Source organism: Pagrus major, chromosome 9 (genome assembly GCF_040436345.1).
Source record: "Pagrus major chromosome 9, Pma_NU_1.0".
Classification (NCBI taxonomy): Eukaryota; Metazoa; Chordata; class Actinopteri; order Spariformes; family Sparidae; genus Pagrus; species Pagrus major.
This window is the reverse complement of record NC_133223.1, coordinates 18,118,322-18,135,061: the sequence shown is the minus strand read 5'-3', so window position 1 is coordinate 18,135,061 and position 16,740 is coordinate 18,118,322. Positions and strand designations below refer to the sequence as shown.

Below are 16,740 nucleotides of genomic sequence, written 5' to 3'. Positions count from 1 at the left end.
TTTATTTTATTCCAATCTTAACCATCAGCCATTTTAAAGTCTAATTTATATTCACTGTGTTTTCTCCATAGACCTCTCTTGAGAGAGTACAAACAGTCATTTTATGGTTATATTTACAGTATATAAAACCAGATAGCACCACAGCTTTGTCTTGTAAGTTTATTGCATATAGTTTTGTTATTGTACAAATACTCCTCTGGCAGTAAAATAAAAACAAAAAACAGTTTTTCAGGATTGAATAAACAAGTAGAAAAGTATAAAAAAATTATATATCTTCAACATAAGATGTGCATGGTGGTGTGTTAGGATGCTGAGGGTGGATTCAATTTCCTGTACTTGCTCTGCATCCAAACCCGATGCATTGCAACTTTCTTTCCTCTGTTCACTTGAAGTCGTCTGTCCTCCAGATTCTGAACTTCTTCCAGTCCAGCATTCGAAAATAAATCATGAACTTCTTCTGTAAAAATACATCCAATAACAACACAGTCAGTAAACAAGGCTGTAGCCACAATATTTTTTTTATTACTGAGATCATGAGTCTCCTCGTCCTCAGATAAATTTGACCGGACCAGATTTTACCATTTTATTTATTTAGTTAGGGTTAGGGTTCAGAGGGTTACTGTTCAGATATTTTGTCTGTAAACTCTTTTTCCCAACATGAAGATCTAAATGCTATTTTAATGCATTTTGCTCACTGCCTGGTGGGAAAAATACTTTATTTATTATTTATTGGCCTAAAAATAGTCAAGCTTAAATATACCATGTCAACCAGCCACCCATGTAGAATTCAAACTCCCCCAGGTCCCAAAAACCGCCAAAGTCCCAGAAAAACTACAAAGGACACGAATCCTACAGTCCTGTGGGAAAAAAATGTAAATCTCATGGTTCAGACTTACCTTTAGTGAAAAAGTACACACAGGTTCCATCTCCACGTGTGTAGAAATTCTCTGATAAGCACCGACCTGATCATGAGAGATTGAAAAAGATGAAATGACTAAAACTGAAATATATTAAATTGTCAAAAAACATTCCACACACTCAGAAGGGTAAACAGAATACACAACAAATTAGGTAGAGTATATCAAATTACTACTCTATTACAATACTTCTCAGAGACTCACCTTTTTTAAACCTGAGTTGTGACATGTCATATCTCCCATAATCACGGAAGAGGAATATCCCTCCATGTTTCAGGTATGTAGATAGTCTGTTCACAACCCCTTGAATTCTGTCAATGAAATGTCAATTAATTAATGTTAGGATTGCAGATAATGAAGATTCAAGTAACCATGGACAAAATATAGGCTATATATGGGAACATATTCATTGAGGCCTTAAAACAAATAACAAACAGCTAAATAAAGAAAGAACTATAAGCTTAAAATGTCTTACATGAACAGTGCTGAAGTGCCACTGTAAGTGCATTTTGTAATATTACAGTATAAAAATTAATATGTTGTACTAAGTGACATAATATAGTTTAATGTGTATTTGGATTCTGTAATGACATTCAAACAAAGCTTTGGAAAAGTGGAGGTTGGTTGGGGGTTTTGGAGGGGGGTCTTGCGGGTGAGAAATGATGTCAGGCTCTCCTTTGTCTTGTGACCTTCACCTACCGGTCCGGATGAATGGAGGAGAGCACAAAGACTGCCAGAATAACATCCAGGCTGTGAGGAGGGAAGGGAAAGGAGGCCATCTCCTCACAAACGTCATGGACAAAGGCATGACACACAGAGTCATCGTAGTCTGGATGGTCCTAAATGAAGAAAATATAGTACGCTAATTATTTTATAGTCACATAACTGACCTTTTAAAATGGTAGCTCAGATACAGTTTTGGGGAGCTGTTCAGTGTTTGTGTTGCACCATCTCTAATATTTAATACTTTCTGTAAGTGGGTGCATAAAAGGAATTTACATGCAGCATAATTTTTTTTTAATGATTATTAATATGCAAATGTACATCAAATCAATATATTATTGTATAACAGAGTGACAGAAATTAAATGTTTCCTGGTGTAGTATGTGATCTCAATCATGCGAGCGGAATTCAATTACAAATTTTCTTTTTCATTAAATATTATAAATAATCAACTAAGGAAATGGTAAGGCTGGGCAATACATTGATGTTATATTGTTACGGTGATATGACATAAGTGTCATGGTTTTAAAGGCTGTTCAACTTGTTCCAATATTTGCCTTAACTCAGTTAGTCATTATATCGACCATACTGATGATAATTTATCAAAAATACATTGTGTCAATATCAAGGAATTTATCAAAAATATTGTGATATTTAATTCTGTAGCCAAGTCCTAGCATTTAAGTAGTGTTTTTGAGGAGATTTCATAATATCAAGAAGCCTTAAAGTACTGCAAGATTTTTTAAGATCATATCGTCCACCCTCTAGGTAATTGATAAATCTGTATGTAAAGGCAATAAAAAATGTTTTTGTTTAAAAGGCACTAAATCCATCTCTTCTTCCTCAAATAATGAATGTGAACTGTAGCTCAATAAAGAATAAAAAATACATATAATATACAATTTAAAGCTACAACAAGGAACTTTTAATTCTTGTTGGTCTTAGGTAGGTCATATAGAGGAATCAGTATTAAATTTGTTTCATAACCAGTCCATGTAGTACCCTTAATTTTGGGTTATAAATTTGACCTCCATGCTAAGACGACTAACTGCTTGGCACAAATTTCACACGGGATAATTTACATTTGTTGCATATTATTTGCAATTCCTTTCCACGTGAGAGACTCGTGTTTATTAAGATTTATTATTAAGATTCAAAATATTCCCTCTGAGCTCTTTTTTCATCGAAGCTATTAGGGCACATGATGCTGTGGTTTCTTATGCCTGTGTCCTATTTGGAGACCAAATTTAACTCAGGCCTGCAGAGGAATCAAAACAGTTTTGACTGGAATCCATAACTTCTAATAAGACACATTGTGTTCTCTCCTTCGACATTCTGGCTTTATACTCTTCCTCTACTGAGAACTAACTGGTTAAACAAAAGAAATATATCCCATTTTTTCAAGACATATCATAGAGGATATTCAAAGAGATGAAGATGAGTTTGAATAAGATGTTATATACGGAGCCCAAAATAAAGGTACTTCGCCTTCAAATGATGTTAGAAACAAAAATATCATCTATAAATGACAAGATTCTCTTCTCAGCATCTTCACACAGTAATTGTCTGATTCAGCTGTAGCAGCAAGGCAGAGCTTTGAGTTATTCTACAGTACTTTGTCTGAAGGAACAATGGTTTGAACTATCATTTAAATCATTATTCTGGAAAGCTGTAAAGACTGACAACAGCTTCAAAATAAAGGAGTTAAATGTATTACTTCATCAAATGTTAATGTAATCTGTCTAAATATTTTAGCAGTCTGTGACACTTAATTGTTCTGTAAATACTCTCAACAAATTGTCTCACCACAGGAAGTACATCACTGCTTGTTTGAACAGTATTTATACAGCGTTATTTGTTTTTTAAATATAAGTGATATATCAGTCAGTAAATGTATCACCCTTGATACAGTATATACTATAGATGTTCATACCAATAGATATTAGAAATGCTTACCTTGACCAGCTGAATGGCACATGGGGAGAAGTCACAACAGTATAAAAATGCGTCCATTTCTCTGTGAAAGAGAACAGACAATTTAACGACCCTTAAATCATTAGAAATACAGAACAACTGTGTTATAAAGCACCAGGAATCTTTGGCTAAAGACGCATGCAGGCCTCATTTTCAAGGAAGACATGTTGACATATCACAGTAGGAAAAGAAAGGTCTAAAAAATAAAGTTGACAATGGCCAAATTCCTTTTAGCTGCTTCAGTTTCAGGGGGTGTTGTGCATGCTAGCTCACTGTCACACTTCCATGGCTTACTCGGAAACTTGATTATAACGAAGCCATTGTTACTGTTATTTGTAACAGCTGTGATGTTTCCACTATGACTGTCTGCTGTAAAAAAGGCCTATGAAAAAGTATTTTGTGATGACACGCCCATTGAAGGTTCCACATTTGGTGCAGCTTGGCAAATTCAGCATATCAGTTGTTTCAACTGACCTTTCCAAACGGCACAAAAGTAGTCTTTGTGTGGTTTATGTGCATTTACCATTTAGCAGTACCAGCTATGTTTGCACATTTCATGCTATGGTATGATTCTTGCTCCTGTCCACAGAACTTCATACATGTCAAAACATATTATTCATGATGAGCAACAGTTTTGTGCTGATTGGGGATACGTAGCTGAATAATGTAATGGTGCTGCACTACCAACAATAAAATGATAAATAATACTGTATCTTATTGGACAATATTTGGTGTTTTGCTTCTGTTAATACAGGCAGGACTAAAAATCAACTTATGATCCACACTAATGACACAAAAACATGTAACTTACATGGAATATATGGAAATATCACAATGTTTACTCACTTTATGGAACCAATGATGGGAAATACGCTGTTACCCACTCCACATCCAACCTGTGAACAGAAAATATATTTTGTTGATATTTCTTCCAAGTGAAACATGGCGAAGCAAATCTGCCATAACAGTCACCAACAATCAAGTCATCAATACATGTGAACAGTTTTGCAAACCTCCAAGATCCTAAAAGATGCATGCCGGTCAGGGAAAGTAGCAGTCTGTGTGGCAGCGTCATCTTTTTCTAGCACCGCTTTTTGACAGGAGTCCTGAAGATCGGCAGTGTCTGTACTTCTGTGATGTTTAACAGGGCCACTGTGTTGCTGGTATCTGGTCTCTGTGTCTGTGCTGGAGCCAGTAGGTAGTACTGTCTGCTGATCATCCAGACACCTGTTTGTGTCTTCACTTTTTGCACCTGAGGGAAGCAGTTCTGGGAATTCTAAAAACAGCCAGTTGCGATCTTTGAAGAACTTATCCTGGTGCCTCCCATAAAACTTGTCCCAGTATTCGCAAGCGTCAGTGTCAAATTTACCTGTGTGGAAGTATTTAATATATGGTTTATTTGACTTGTAACCCCAATCAATATAACTTTGAACTTATTTATTTTTTCGAAAATACATTCTTGCCTTGCTCCTTTAAAGGAATTTGTGTACAGGAATTTTCTTCAACCCTCTGCTGTGCATTTTCTTTGTCCTCTTCTGTCCATTGTACATGATCCCTAAAATATAAAGCATTTTAAAAAACTTTTTTGAAAGTTGATCAGAAAGCTCTCAACTTTTACCCTAGATTTCAGCTCTGTGTTGTTAAAAGTATGCAGATATACAAATCCTATCTCCATAAAATGAATATACAGCAAGGTGACAGATTAAAGCAATACAGTACATCACTGACCACATGTTGTGCTTAAAGATGTCATCAGGATTGGTCAGAAAACGTGAGCCCAGTGGAGCTGAAGGTCTCCCTCCTGTGCTCTTTAATCTTGAGGACAATCTGCAAACAACTTTAGCCAATGTGGCTACAGAGGAGCTCCGCAGTGTATGCATTTACCTGCAAAAAACAAAAATACAGGAAGAGCTGAATACATCTAAAATCTTTTTACAATGCACCCACAGCTAATAAGAAGCTTGGGAGCTGTTGTACTCTACTCACAATATTTTGCTGCTGGATATTATCATTAACATATGTTTTCTTTTTCTCATGTATTTTATTTTCACAAACAATTTGCAGTTAGACATAAATACAGAACAAAGTTTAAAATTATATAATTTAATTGCATAATGTATTTAATTGCATAGTTTCAAAGATAAGACAATGGTCCCTGTGTGCTCAGTTAAGAACTTTTTTGTTTATTGTGATCTTGTGTGTGACCTCAGGAGTTGCTATTTTGAAAAAGTACAGTTTAAGAATCCTGATTTGTTTTGGTTGTCCACAAAAAATGTATTGAAGACCACAAGGTTTTTATTTAATTAGCAAGATTAATATGATATTAACATAGAGGGTATCCTGTATTCTCTGTGTTATGTGAATTGTATTTTTTTGGAGTGTTTTCTTTCTGAATTTGTGAAACAGTACAGATCTGTTACATGACCGTCTTGGACCAGCCAGACCTCTGAACTGTCATGTCTGATTTCTTCAGTGATTCATTTAGACTGAGGTCTGTGGAATGAAGGAAAAACAAAACAGTGACTTAGTCTGTATTTCAGGCTGCTTATTTGTTAGTCTCTTGTAAGCCTATGGGCTCAGTAGCACCATGTTGGCCAGGAAACTTAAATCAATCAACAAAACATCATGAAAGAAATCTCATGACAAAGGCAGACTGAAATTAGTAGCAAAGGATTCAATAGGCAAGTGTGCTCACCATGCAACAGCATAGCATATTTTACTTTAGTGTAAAATAGGGAAGGAAGGGAAAAAAAACATTTTTAAAAGTGCAAAGAGTGATACTGTATTAATAAAACTTATGAACAAGACAGTAATGGTGCAGCCCAAGAAACCTGGTGTTTGGTTTGAATATTTCACTCACTGTAAACATCATACAGCTTCAATGGAGAGCTGGAATAAGCCAATACAGTCAAATATTGTGGAAAAAATACACATTTTGCAACCTTAAAGCTATTGAGGGTGAAATGAAGAGGAGTGCATTAAATGTTGAGGGGCTGTTTGCAGGATCTATCGAGAGGGGGGCGCTAACGTTCAAAGCTGGCTGACGTGTGCTGAATTGTTTGAGTAGAAGAAGAGTGCTGGAGGACTACAAAAAACGGAGCGCGATAGGGCAGCTAGCATCGGCAGCTAAGTAATGTCACACACCGGTTCAAAAGCGGCTTTTTCGTATCAAAACTTCTAACAGCTGACATCACTTTGTTTCTCACCCATGGACAACTAGCCACTTCAACTAATGCTGCGTCACATATAACGAACCAGCTGGGTAGCTAACACTTTTGAACGAAGTAAAGGAGATATCGAGGTGCTCGAGCTCAACAGCGCTAACCTAAGTTACGCTAGCTGTTGACTTGCCGTGTTAGCAAACTAGCTTCAAGCCAGAGAGGACGTTCAGTGGTCTCTTAAAGATGGAGCTCAGTAAGAAGTTGTAACGTTATTACCTTTACGTGGCTCTGGCTGCGGTCTTGTGGGTCAGCTCCGGTTGTTGTGGCTTGACATGCTACCAGACAGTCTTCTTGTAGAGACAAGTGTCACCTTATGATGGCGCTGTACCAGAGGAAAGGAACCGTGAACGCCACCGAGCTGTTGAGCCGGAGGAGTAGAGGCATCAGGGATGCTGGGACCATGATCAGACTCAATATGAAGGTCCTTAGAGCTCTCCTCCTCCAGGTAATGGAAAAGACAGTGCATTTAGATATTCGCTGTAGCTAACTGGTGTCAATGAGTGTTTTATTAATACTAGTCTTCATCATTATATTGTAGGACAGCAGGGATTTCATTAAAGTAAAGCAAAGCAAGACCTCCAAATCCACAATAATGTACGAAAATGGTAAAATCTACTTTGAAAATTACCAGAAATGCTACAGCTGGTGAGTATGAATAATTAACTTGTTATGTTATTTACCAAACAATAATTGGCACTGTGTGATTAGAGCAATCTGAAATTATTAGTGTATATTGTCATGATGTTTGCAGTGTACTGTAAATTTAAATGGCATTCACGTGTAAAAAGTTGCAATGTAAAGTGTTAACACAATAAAAGGGTTTGTACTAAAATGAATGACTAAATAAGGGCTGCAACTCTAAATGTTTCCCAATGCCCAACATGATGTCCCCAAATGTCTTGTTTTGTCCTCATCCCAAAGATACTCAGTTTACTGTCATAGAGGGGTAAAGAAACCAGAAAATATTCACATTGAAGGCTGGAATCAGAATTTCAAATCTATGAATCCATTATCAAACTAGTTGGCGATAAATGTAATAGTTTACAACGAATAGATTAATTCCTGCAGCTCAAAATTAAATCCTGGTTTCAGTGTTCATTCAGAGCCTCAAGTTCTGTACAAATTGCCTAAGAGGTCGAAATTGGAGAAATTTGAAGATGCCTTGCTGTGTCAGAGCCCACTTGTAAGTGAAATTAACCTTTTTTTTATTTTTGGATTAAGGCTGAAATTGCAATGAGATTATTCTAGCAACACAGGTTCAGATTGTTGTTTTATGTGTCTTGTTGACAGGACAAAACATTAGCCTCCCCCTCTGATCATAAACCCAGCCTCGTGGCGTTGACAGCCAATAACTGGCTGTATCGTCTCTCAGCTGAAACGGGAGAGGAGCTGCAGAGAGTTTACCTGTCTTCAAACCATAAATTCAGGTATCGTCAACACTCTGAGTTCTTTGTTTCTTTGAGTGGAGATAAATACATTTAGTTGTAGTCTGTTTGAACACCTTTTAACATTACACACTCACATTGTTGTTTGTTCTTTTTGTAGGTATCTTGGCTGGGATGTTCCTCAAGAGATGTTTTATGTTAAATCTGTTCAAAACAAAGAGACATCTTTAGCTCGACAGGTAAGGACAGTCTTTTTATTTCATATAAGATTTGTGCCTCGTTGAATAGTGACAGGACACTTGATAAAGGGTTTTAAAGCCTATGATCCTGCTGTATGTGGAATGTACATTTTCCTGAATTTTGATATTGCATGGCATATTTAATAAATTAAGGACAATGAATGAGTCAGTCAAGGAATTTAGGTATCACTAGTCAAAGGATGCAACTTATGATTTCCATTGTCAAATAACCTGTCGACTCCTCTTTAGACAAGTCGATTAATAGTTTAGGCTTGCCAAAATGCCAATTACAATTTCCTGGTGCGCTTGTTGACATTTTTTAATTGCTTCTTTTGTCTAGCCAACAGTTTTAAATCATTTTTTATAAAGGACAGTAAAATCATTTCACTTCACTACTTGTGGAGAAGCAGCTACTGAATTTTACCTTTGTTTGTTTGTTTGTTTGTTTGTTTGTTTGTTTGTTCGTTTTGTTTAATTTGCAGGCAGGTATCACTCAGAATACTGTGATGCACCTGGCCATCTTTCAAGTTTTCCCCTTGGAAATTGTTGGCATTTTGGAGATCAACAAAAAGGTATGTGGACTTTTTTTTGTAGTTTATTGAAAAAATATAAAACGTGCCTGCAGGATGATATGTCATTAAAATGTAAATCTTAATCTTTCAGGTCTTTGGAAATGGTGTCACCGATGTTGTTCTGTCTCAAGGTGTCCTCGTGGTGTCTTACAGCAACAAGTCAGTGAAACTGTACAGCTTTGAGCACATTGTCCAAAGAGTAGGTATGATTTTTTTTGTCCTAAAAGTGTTCCCTGTGCAGTATTGAGCAAGCTCAATATTTTTAACACTGCATCAGAAATAATTTGTTGAAAATCTTGCTTCTTACATCTCTGTGTAACTGACGAACATCTTCCGTGTTTTCAGAACATGACAGAGAAGTTAACACTTGGAAAGCCGAGCTCACTTCTTGGAGGCAAAACAGTGGGAGATGTCCCGTTTGGTATTCCAGTAAATATCCAGATCACAGGTGGAGTCTGTTTTAAAGTCCAGAATTGTTTTGTATTTGTGTTAAAGAGTGTTGTAGACCTATTTTAGCAGGGATGTTTTTCATTACAATGTAAAAATTGCAATCTTATTGCACAGATTGCCCTCCAGTGCTTTTCGAGGTGTCATGCACTAATAACAGTATCCAGATTGGAGGCTACCCATGGCACTACATCTACACACCACCGCATAAAAATGACAAAGGGACGCATCACATCTGTTCAGTCAAGGACAGCACCTTAGTAAGTTTAATGAATCCTCTTTAATACATTATAACATAACATTTCAATAATTCTTTGTTCACTTAAGTACAAAATGTAGCTTCTGCTTGGTTATAATAGAGAGATATGCTCAATCTTGTTGTGTGATAGACTTAACTGCCACTAAAATTAGCAAGAGTCTATTGAAAGTGACACAGTAAGAAGGGCCACAGATGTTTGTGACAGTCTTTGTATTCAGCTGCTGGACAGAACCAAACCTGTAATCACTACTCTAAACCCCACAAAATGGTGCAACTACTTCTGTGCAGTGCAACACAAGCTTCTCTGTATTTTGTCAAGATTATTTCAGATTTAGTTTCTTTGACGATACTCCTCACTTTTATTTCTTACCAGAGACAATTTTCAGCAACTGAGGTTACAAAGTGAGTTGTAGGGGAAAAATAATGAATTGTATTTTAGCCACCACACTTTCCAAAATGCTAGAAAATGCAGTTTTGTTTGCCTTGATCAACATGGTGTGCCTGTGATACTGGTAGAAATACTGCATGAGCTCACAGCATCAAGAGAAAAACATTTGTAGTTTCGAGCTGTTTAGGCTCCAAAGCTGCATCAGAAGCAGCAGTTTATACAACCACCTTGTAAGTCCAAAGTGGTAAAGCTGTGCTAATAATAGGGTTTGGGTGGAGTATCCCTTTTTAATAAGCCAAGTGTTGCAGACTCTAAATGCATAAATCGTGTTATACTAAGGTTGTCATGATACCAGAATTTAAAACTTTGATACAATACTAATATATAATAATTATTATTGTATATTAAAAAAGGTGCTTCACACCTCTTTCAATACTATGGCAAAAAAAGTCATAGGATAAGTTTCGGAAAATTTGTTCCGTTTTTATGTATAGCTTTGCTACTTTTGATACTACTGAATGCGAATATAGTTTTGTTTTCCACAGGTATCGCAAAAGTATCAAAGTATCCATACTTTTAACAACCTTATGTTGCACATCACAAAAAAAACTACAGATAGTTATGTGCCACTGGTACTGCTTTACAATTATTAATGTATGTCCTGGTTAATGAATTAAAGGGATACTTTGACTTTTATGACATCAGGCAACAAATGGAATACAGAACATGAACTGCTGCTCTCTAGAGAGTGATGGGATCTTCTTCCACCCTGACGACTCAGGAAGAATCATCCATGTTGGACCTACCATCATAAAGTGAGTACAACAGCTAACCTTCACTGTAGCCAAATGAAGACAAGTGCAAAAAAAGGTGGTGTAGAGGCAAAAATACTCATATACTATACAAATTAGTATAGTCTTAGACATTCTTAAAACCTATAGTAAAATGTTGTAAAAACAATATCATGTTAGACACAGTATGATACATGTTTACTTTTTATTTTCTTATCATACTGGACATGTTCAGCAAGTTTTGATTTTCATTTCTCCAAGTGTCCTGAAGATCCTCGGTGAACTGAACAGTGGTTTGCCATCAAAGATAGTTAAGGATTTCTTTATGGCGACCCATCGAAACAACACTGTAAGTATCCTGCCTATTTACCTTGTTCGTGAATCCACCTCTTGTACAGTATGTATCACATGTTCAACTGTAATAACTTGGTCTACTCGATTAACTTTAATGTTTCTGCTTTCCATCTGCTGCAGCCTACCTCACAAGTCACTGTCACTTCATCAGGCCGCACAGTGAAGAGAAGATTTCAGCAGCTGGATGATGACCCCGATCAAGAGGTGACAAAGTGATTACGCTTTAGTGATTGATTCAGTATCTCTGCAAAGGAATACGGTGAAATTTAAAAAAGAAAAAAAAGCTGTACCACCAAACAGTAGTGTCCAAGTAAATTATAAAGGTAAACACAGTGTATATGGAATATACCTGTATACTCTTTGGAAGCCAGGAAGAGAATGTAGTCTCACATATCTTTTAAGGTTAAGTCTCTTTATATTCACTTAGAAAAGACCAAAACCAACAATGAATTGATCAACAATGACTCTGCTATGCAGCTGAAAATGCAGATTCACTTCCTCTTTGAGAATCAATGGCTCGATCATTGAGCCTTTTTTAAATGAAGCTTTTTGTGATAAAATACATAATTCCTCCAGAATCTGTAAGTGATGTCTGAGATATCACAGAAATACGCCAGATGTATCAAGTTTTACAAGTTGATAGAAGTAAAAAGCACCTAAGAATAAAGGATAAGCGGAGGTACATTTTAATCCATTAGTCCAAGTTTTTGTAACACTGTGACTTCTCTGGGACCTATTAAAAGCTTTCAGTGCAGTTAGATGTGAATAATTTTCTCTGTGGAAATGGCATCAGAACAGCATCTCCATCATCTTCAAGTCCTCAGGCCACTCAGGTGTATTTTTACACATGAAAGCAACTTTCAACGGATATCCTTCCTTTTGAGTTTGACCAAATTCAGACCTATGCTGACTGGTACACCATCTGAGATACAGACAATACATACGTACAGACAGCTGCAGTTGAGTAATTCATAATGCAAGCGTCAAACATCATTGTTCAGCTTCAAACACAGACACTTTCATTATCAAACCACTGCTTGCAAATATGCATTTTATTCAAAGTAGAGAAAGTTCGTGATGACAGCTTGATTTCTACAATAATATTATAGTGCTATCACATTTTGAAGAACTGTCTTCTTCTGGCCACATCATTGTTGGCTGCATGCTAATCTCTATAAACATATCCACATACAGTATGAATGGAAAATGTGTCATACTGTATTACTATACTGTTTATACATGGTACTTTTTAATTGTACAGACTTTCCGTATGGTGGAATATGAGGATGAGCTGGACCTTTTGGCTGTAGTGGTAACTAATGGTGAGGAGGGAGAAGGAAGAGCTCACATCCGACTGCATGACAACCAGAGCGGGAAGTTACTGCGGACGGTTGATCTAATCGAACCATGGGATGAGGTGAGTGACTACACATGACAGTACCAACGTCACGCTGATGTGTTTCTGTATGTGGATGGATTCATGTGTGCTTGTTTCTGCTGTTTCAGACTTTTCGACATGAGTTGTTCTTTGACAAAGACACAATAGTTCATATTGAACAAAAGAGCACCAACTTCTGCTGCCACGTCTACAAACTCAGGGCTAACGGTAAATAAGCTGCGCAAAAGTGAATTAAGCTCCTGGAAGGCATTTGCCTTTTAAAGATTATGTACATATTTGTTTTCCAACCTGTTTTTTGTACAGCTTTACTGTAAAACAAATAATGCTGTTTTTCACATGTGGATCATTGTAACATAATTCACTTTGTGTGAGTTATACTTGATAATTAAGTCTCTGCGCTATTTTACTGTCTTACACCTGAAAACATTTTTTACATTGTTTCTCTCAAATAAAAATGTTATATTTTTCCAAGTTACTCTGTATTTCTGCCTCATTCTGTGTTTCCATCATGCTAATCTAAATATTAAGATAATTGAAAGTTTCCCAAAATTGTGCAGGATTGATTTTATTATACTGTTTTAATCCCACAAGGGGAAATTCTTTTTATCACTCACATTACATACACAGTGTATAGAGGAGAACGAGTGAATGGGCAGCCATCTGCAACGGCGCCCAACGAGCAGTGTTAGGGGTCGGTGCCTTGCTCAAGGGCACCTCGGCAATGCCCAGGATGTGTGAACTAGTATTCTCCATTACAAGTCCACATCATACTTTTTTTGGTCTGAGTGGGACTTGAACCGGCCACGTTTGAGTCCCCAAGCCAAGTCCCTATGGACTGAGCTATTGCCGCCCCTAATTGGACAATCGTCCTCACAACGTCTCGTCCTGACTTCTTGTCAGTGATTATGGAGTGGGCGAGGCAATTAAGTCATATTTGAGTCAGAATGTGAGGATGGTTGCGTGGTTATTTGCTCATGCTGCCAATTAAATCTGATGAAACTACACCTACACAGTCTTGAACACACAAGGGATTTGCCCGAGCAACTTAACTCCTACAGGGCTTATGCACCGTCATGCATGGGTCACAAGTGTATTTGTTTTGACAAGTTAAAAATGTCTAAGGGAGGTGAGAAAATGATCATTGCAAATTGCTGCTTGTATGTTGCAAATCTGGTAAAACTTAACAAACTACTAATAATAATAGGTAAAGGTTTTACCCCCAAATGTAACCTTTGGTGGTAAAAAAAACCCCTCAATTGACCCAGGTGTAAATGCCGAGTTTACACATTCCCATTGCACACAAAAGCCCAATCTTAGCGGGTTTGACCAGTGGAAAAGTGGTAAAACAGTGTTCTGGGGACCTTATTTTCCTCTGAGTACAGCTTGTTTATTCAGTTAAGGAAAAAAATAAGGTGTATATAAATAAGATGAGTAAAATTCTGAGTTTTCTTCTTCAAACTACATAGTGCCCCTTTAAATGAAAGTGTGACAATAAGCCCTGGTCTCTCCTACTTACTTTCTTTACCACTTGGTGTCATTTAAGGACACTTGAATGGCACACTGAACAGTTTGCTGCACACCTGAAGCTCCAGCTATGAAAGACTTTACAGAGAGGGGAGCACACTGCTGAAATTACAGCGCCCAGATGATGACACAGCACAAAATAAAGTGTTTTTCTGTCTAGCTGGTCCCAGCTCCTCTTTTGTAACCACACGAGTTACAAAACGTCTTTCCTCCTCCACACATTTGCAGCGCTGTGGGTCACGTGACCGCGCTGCGTCCTCACCGGCCACCTCTTGAAGTTGTTGTGTTTCTAGTAACAGCTGCTCGGGTCCAGTCGCTCCGTCTTCCTGCTGTAACACTGATGGAAATGGAGAGTTTCAAGCAGTTCCTGGTCGCTCTGTGCGCCGCCGGAGCCGCCGGGGTCGTCTCCATAATATTCGTGCTACGATGGGTCCTGCACTTTAAGGAAGGTTTAGCCTGGGATGGAGGACTGGCCGAGTTCAACTGGCATCCGGTCTTAATAGTGACCGGGTTTATTTTCTTGCAGGGAATGGGTGAGCTGAGTTTTACTTATCTTTTTTTGAGAAACATGGTGGGCGGACAGGGTGTGTGCCAAGTTTGGAAGAAATGTAAACTTTCAAAGGAAATTTTCGCTCAAAGTTACACAAAGCTTCCTCTCAGGGGGCGGTAATGATGAGTGTGTGTTACTAAAACTAAACTTCCAGTTAAACTGGCTCTCAGCTGAGGTCATACACTGGAAAAATGAAAACATCTGCTTTAAAGGAACTTCACCATTCTGGTGACACCAAATGGCTTTACAGGTCTTGTGGAGTACTACAACCTAACACATTATGTTAATTAAGTGTGAATTCTTTTTGATTTCATCAGACTAAGTTATTTAATTTAATAACATTCAACAAAAAATATGCATCTCACAGTCACATCAAGTTCTGTTTGAATGACGCTGATGTGCCATCTCTTGCAGCCATCATTGTCTACAGACTCCCCTGGACCTGGAAGTGCAGCAAACTAACGATGAAGTTCATCCATGCAGGCTTGAACCTACTAGCTTTCATTTTTGCTGTTATAGCTATGGTGGCAGTTTTTGACTTCCACAACGCTGCCAAAATCCCCAACATGTACAGTCTGCACAGCTGGCTGGGCCTGATAGCAGTTACACTTTACTGCCTACAGGTAATGAAAACCTATTCATTTCAAATGATGACATTTTGAATGTAAATTAGCTTATTGTTGTGTGGTCAGTCCACTGTACTTTATCAATCTGTCTTCTATTGAGCTATGGACTGGTTAAACACAATACATATAGAGTAAGCCAGAGATTCTCTTTAAAAACAAAAACTTGATTAGTACAACATCTGACAAGAGGATGTTTTTTTTCTCCTCCACTTCTCCTTCACTGAGCAGCTTGTTCTTGGAGTTGGCATGTACTTGATACCAATTACACCGGTCTCCTGGAGGGCAGCATTCATGCCCCTCCATGTCTACAGTGGTCTCGTACTCTTTACCGGTGTCATAGCTGTGGCACTCATGGGCATCACAGAGAAACTCATATTTGGCCTGTAAGTATAAAACAAAAGAAACTAAGGCTTCAGACTATATGCTGCTTTACAGTGGGTATAACTTTATTTTTTGTGCTTCATCAATCAGGAGCAACCCGAAGTACAAGGACTCTCCCCCAGAGGCAGTTTTTGTGAACGTTCTCGGAGTCCTCCTCGTAGTTTTTGGAGCTCTTATCCTCTGGATTGCCACTCGAACATCTTGGAAGCGCCCCAGTGACCAGATTATGCATTCTCTGCATACCAATGGGGGAGGTGAGGACAACACCAAAGTTGGTCCAGCCATGTCTCAGCTATCTGATGCAGCTGATGCTGAGGCCTGTGGGGATGTCAGGAGGAGGAGTAACAAACTAGATGACCAGGCTGACTAATTACAAAATAAGTCACTCGGAGCTTATGCTGTTGCCAGTTTTGAATGTATGTACGCCCAGTCTACACTGGTCAGAGAAAGTCAAAATGAAGAGATCTTTTTTTGTTGAGCTTTCCATGTATAACTTTCTCTCTTGCACTTTGAGGTGTTTCATTTTGGGCATCTTGTTGTTTTCTTTAAAAGTTGTTGTTGTAAGAGCATGTAAATAATCGGGAGCTACTTTATAACCAGATTCAGCTCATGTGGGAATACACTTACAGTGATATACACTGTAGAAATAATCATGAAAGATTTTCTATTTTCTAACTTTTTGTATTGTAATATCTGGGTTTTTGAAATATGTTCAGAACCTACCTATATTTTACAATAAATATTTGCAACTTCTAACTTGCATCTTACAATCCTTGTATGTTTACAAATTGACTGAGAAATATTTATGCAATATATAACACAGACAAGAAGTATTATGAGAGCCAGTATGTGATTGTTGTAATTACATTAACCATTACTGCTCTGGGTCCTGTTACTGTTCTATATTAATGCATTTCAAAGATCAAACTGTAACATTTATTCACAATATTAACCACTAACATTAAGTACCACTTACAAAGACTTGACTAC

At 37.6% G+C, this 16,740-nt stretch overlaps 3 protein-coding genes across 4 annotated transcripts; 2 read left to right on the top strand and 1 right to left on the bottom strand.

The window, feature by feature from the left end:
- Positions 1-182: 182 nt before the first annotated feature.
- Positions 183-7,126, bottom strand: mettl8 (methyltransferase 8, methylcytidine). Of its 2 annotated transcripts, none has more exons than XM_073474336.1 (10): positions 7,052-7,126; positions 5,343-5,498; positions 5,078-5,169; positions 4,628-4,983; positions 4,461-4,510; positions 3,597-3,657; positions 1,617-1,756; positions 1,122-1,228; positions 897-962; positions 183-457 (listed from the first exon to the last, which is right to left on the bottom strand). In XM_073474336.1, the coding sequence occupies exons 2-10, from the start codon at positions 5,492-5,494 to the stop codon at positions 303-305; spliced, it is 1,179 nt and encodes a 392-aa protein (XP_073330437.1). In that variant the 5' UTR covers positions 5,495-5,498; positions 7,052-7,126; the 3' UTR covers positions 183-302. The 2 variants fall into 2 exon arrangements, with proteins under 2 accessions (XP_073330437.1, XP_073330438.1); XM_073474337.1 differs by having other exon boundaries at positions 4,628-4,866.
- Positions 6,691-13,144, top strand: dcaf17 (ddb1 and cul4 associated factor 17). The gene is made up of 14 exons (XM_073474335.1): positions 6,691-7,280; positions 7,374-7,480; positions 7,928-8,018; positions 8,126-8,262; positions 8,381-8,459; positions 8,942-9,031; positions 9,123-9,230; positions 9,377-9,479; positions 9,596-9,738; positions 10,831-10,940; positions 11,178-11,265; positions 11,391-11,474; positions 12,532-12,687; positions 12,777-13,144. Exons 1-14 carry the CDS (start codon positions 7,149-7,151, stop codon positions 12,882-12,884), a joined length of 1,536 nt encoding a protein of 511 aa, XP_073330436.1. The 5' UTR covers positions 6,691-7,148; the 3' UTR covers positions 12,885-13,144.
- A 1,259-nt stretch (positions 13,145-14,403) lies between these two features.
- On the top strand, positions 14,404-16,506 carry cybrd1 (cytochrome b reductase 1). The gene is made up of 4 exons (XM_073473916.1): positions 14,404-14,726; positions 15,158-15,366; positions 15,598-15,752; positions 15,841-16,506. The coding sequence occupies exons 1-4, from the start codon at positions 14,534-14,536 to the stop codon at positions 16,118-16,120; spliced, it is 837 nt and encodes a 278-aa protein (XP_073330017.1). The 5' UTR covers positions 14,404-14,533; the 3' UTR covers positions 16,121-16,506.
- The last annotated feature ends 234 nt before the right edge of the window (positions 16,507-16,740 follow it).

Bases quoted from the DNA above. Each gene is read 5' to 3' on its own strand.
- mettl8 (XM_073474336.1), bottom strand. From the start codon at position 5,494: ATGCATACACTGCGGAGCTCCTCTGTAGCCACATTGGCTAAAGTTGTT. The intron at 5,170-5,342 runs GTCAGTGATGTA...TTTATATTTTAG, and splicing joins ATCTTTAAGCACAACATGTG to GGATCATGTACAATGGACAG. The intron at 1,229-1,616 runs GTAGGTGAAGGT...TTTCATTGACAG, and splicing joins TCCTCCATTCATCCGGACCG to AATTCAAGGGGTTGTGAACA.
- dcaf17 (XM_073474335.1), top strand. From the start codon at position 7,149: ATGATGGCGCTGTACCAGAGGAAAGGAACCGTGAACGCCACCGAGCTG. The intron at 9,480-9,595 runs GTGGAGTCTGTT...CTTATTGCACAG, and splicing joins AGTAAATATCCAGATCACAG to ATTGCCCTCCAGTGCTTTTC. The intron at 10,941-11,177 runs GTGAGTACAACA...CATTTCTCCAAG, and splicing joins GTTGGACCTACCATCATAAA to TGTCCTGAAGATCCTCGGTG.
- cybrd1 (XM_073473916.1), top strand. From the start codon at position 14,534: ATGGAAATGGAGAGTTTCAAGCAGTTCCTGGTCGCTCTGTGCGCCGCC. The intron at 15,367-15,597 runs GTAATGAAAACC...TTCACTGAGCAG, and splicing joins TTACACTTTACTGCCTACAG to CTTGTTCTTGGAGTTGGCAT. The intron at 15,753-15,840 runs GTAAGTATAAAA...TTCATCAATCAG, and splicing joins GAGAAACTCATATTTGGCCT to GAGCAACCCGAAGTACAAGG.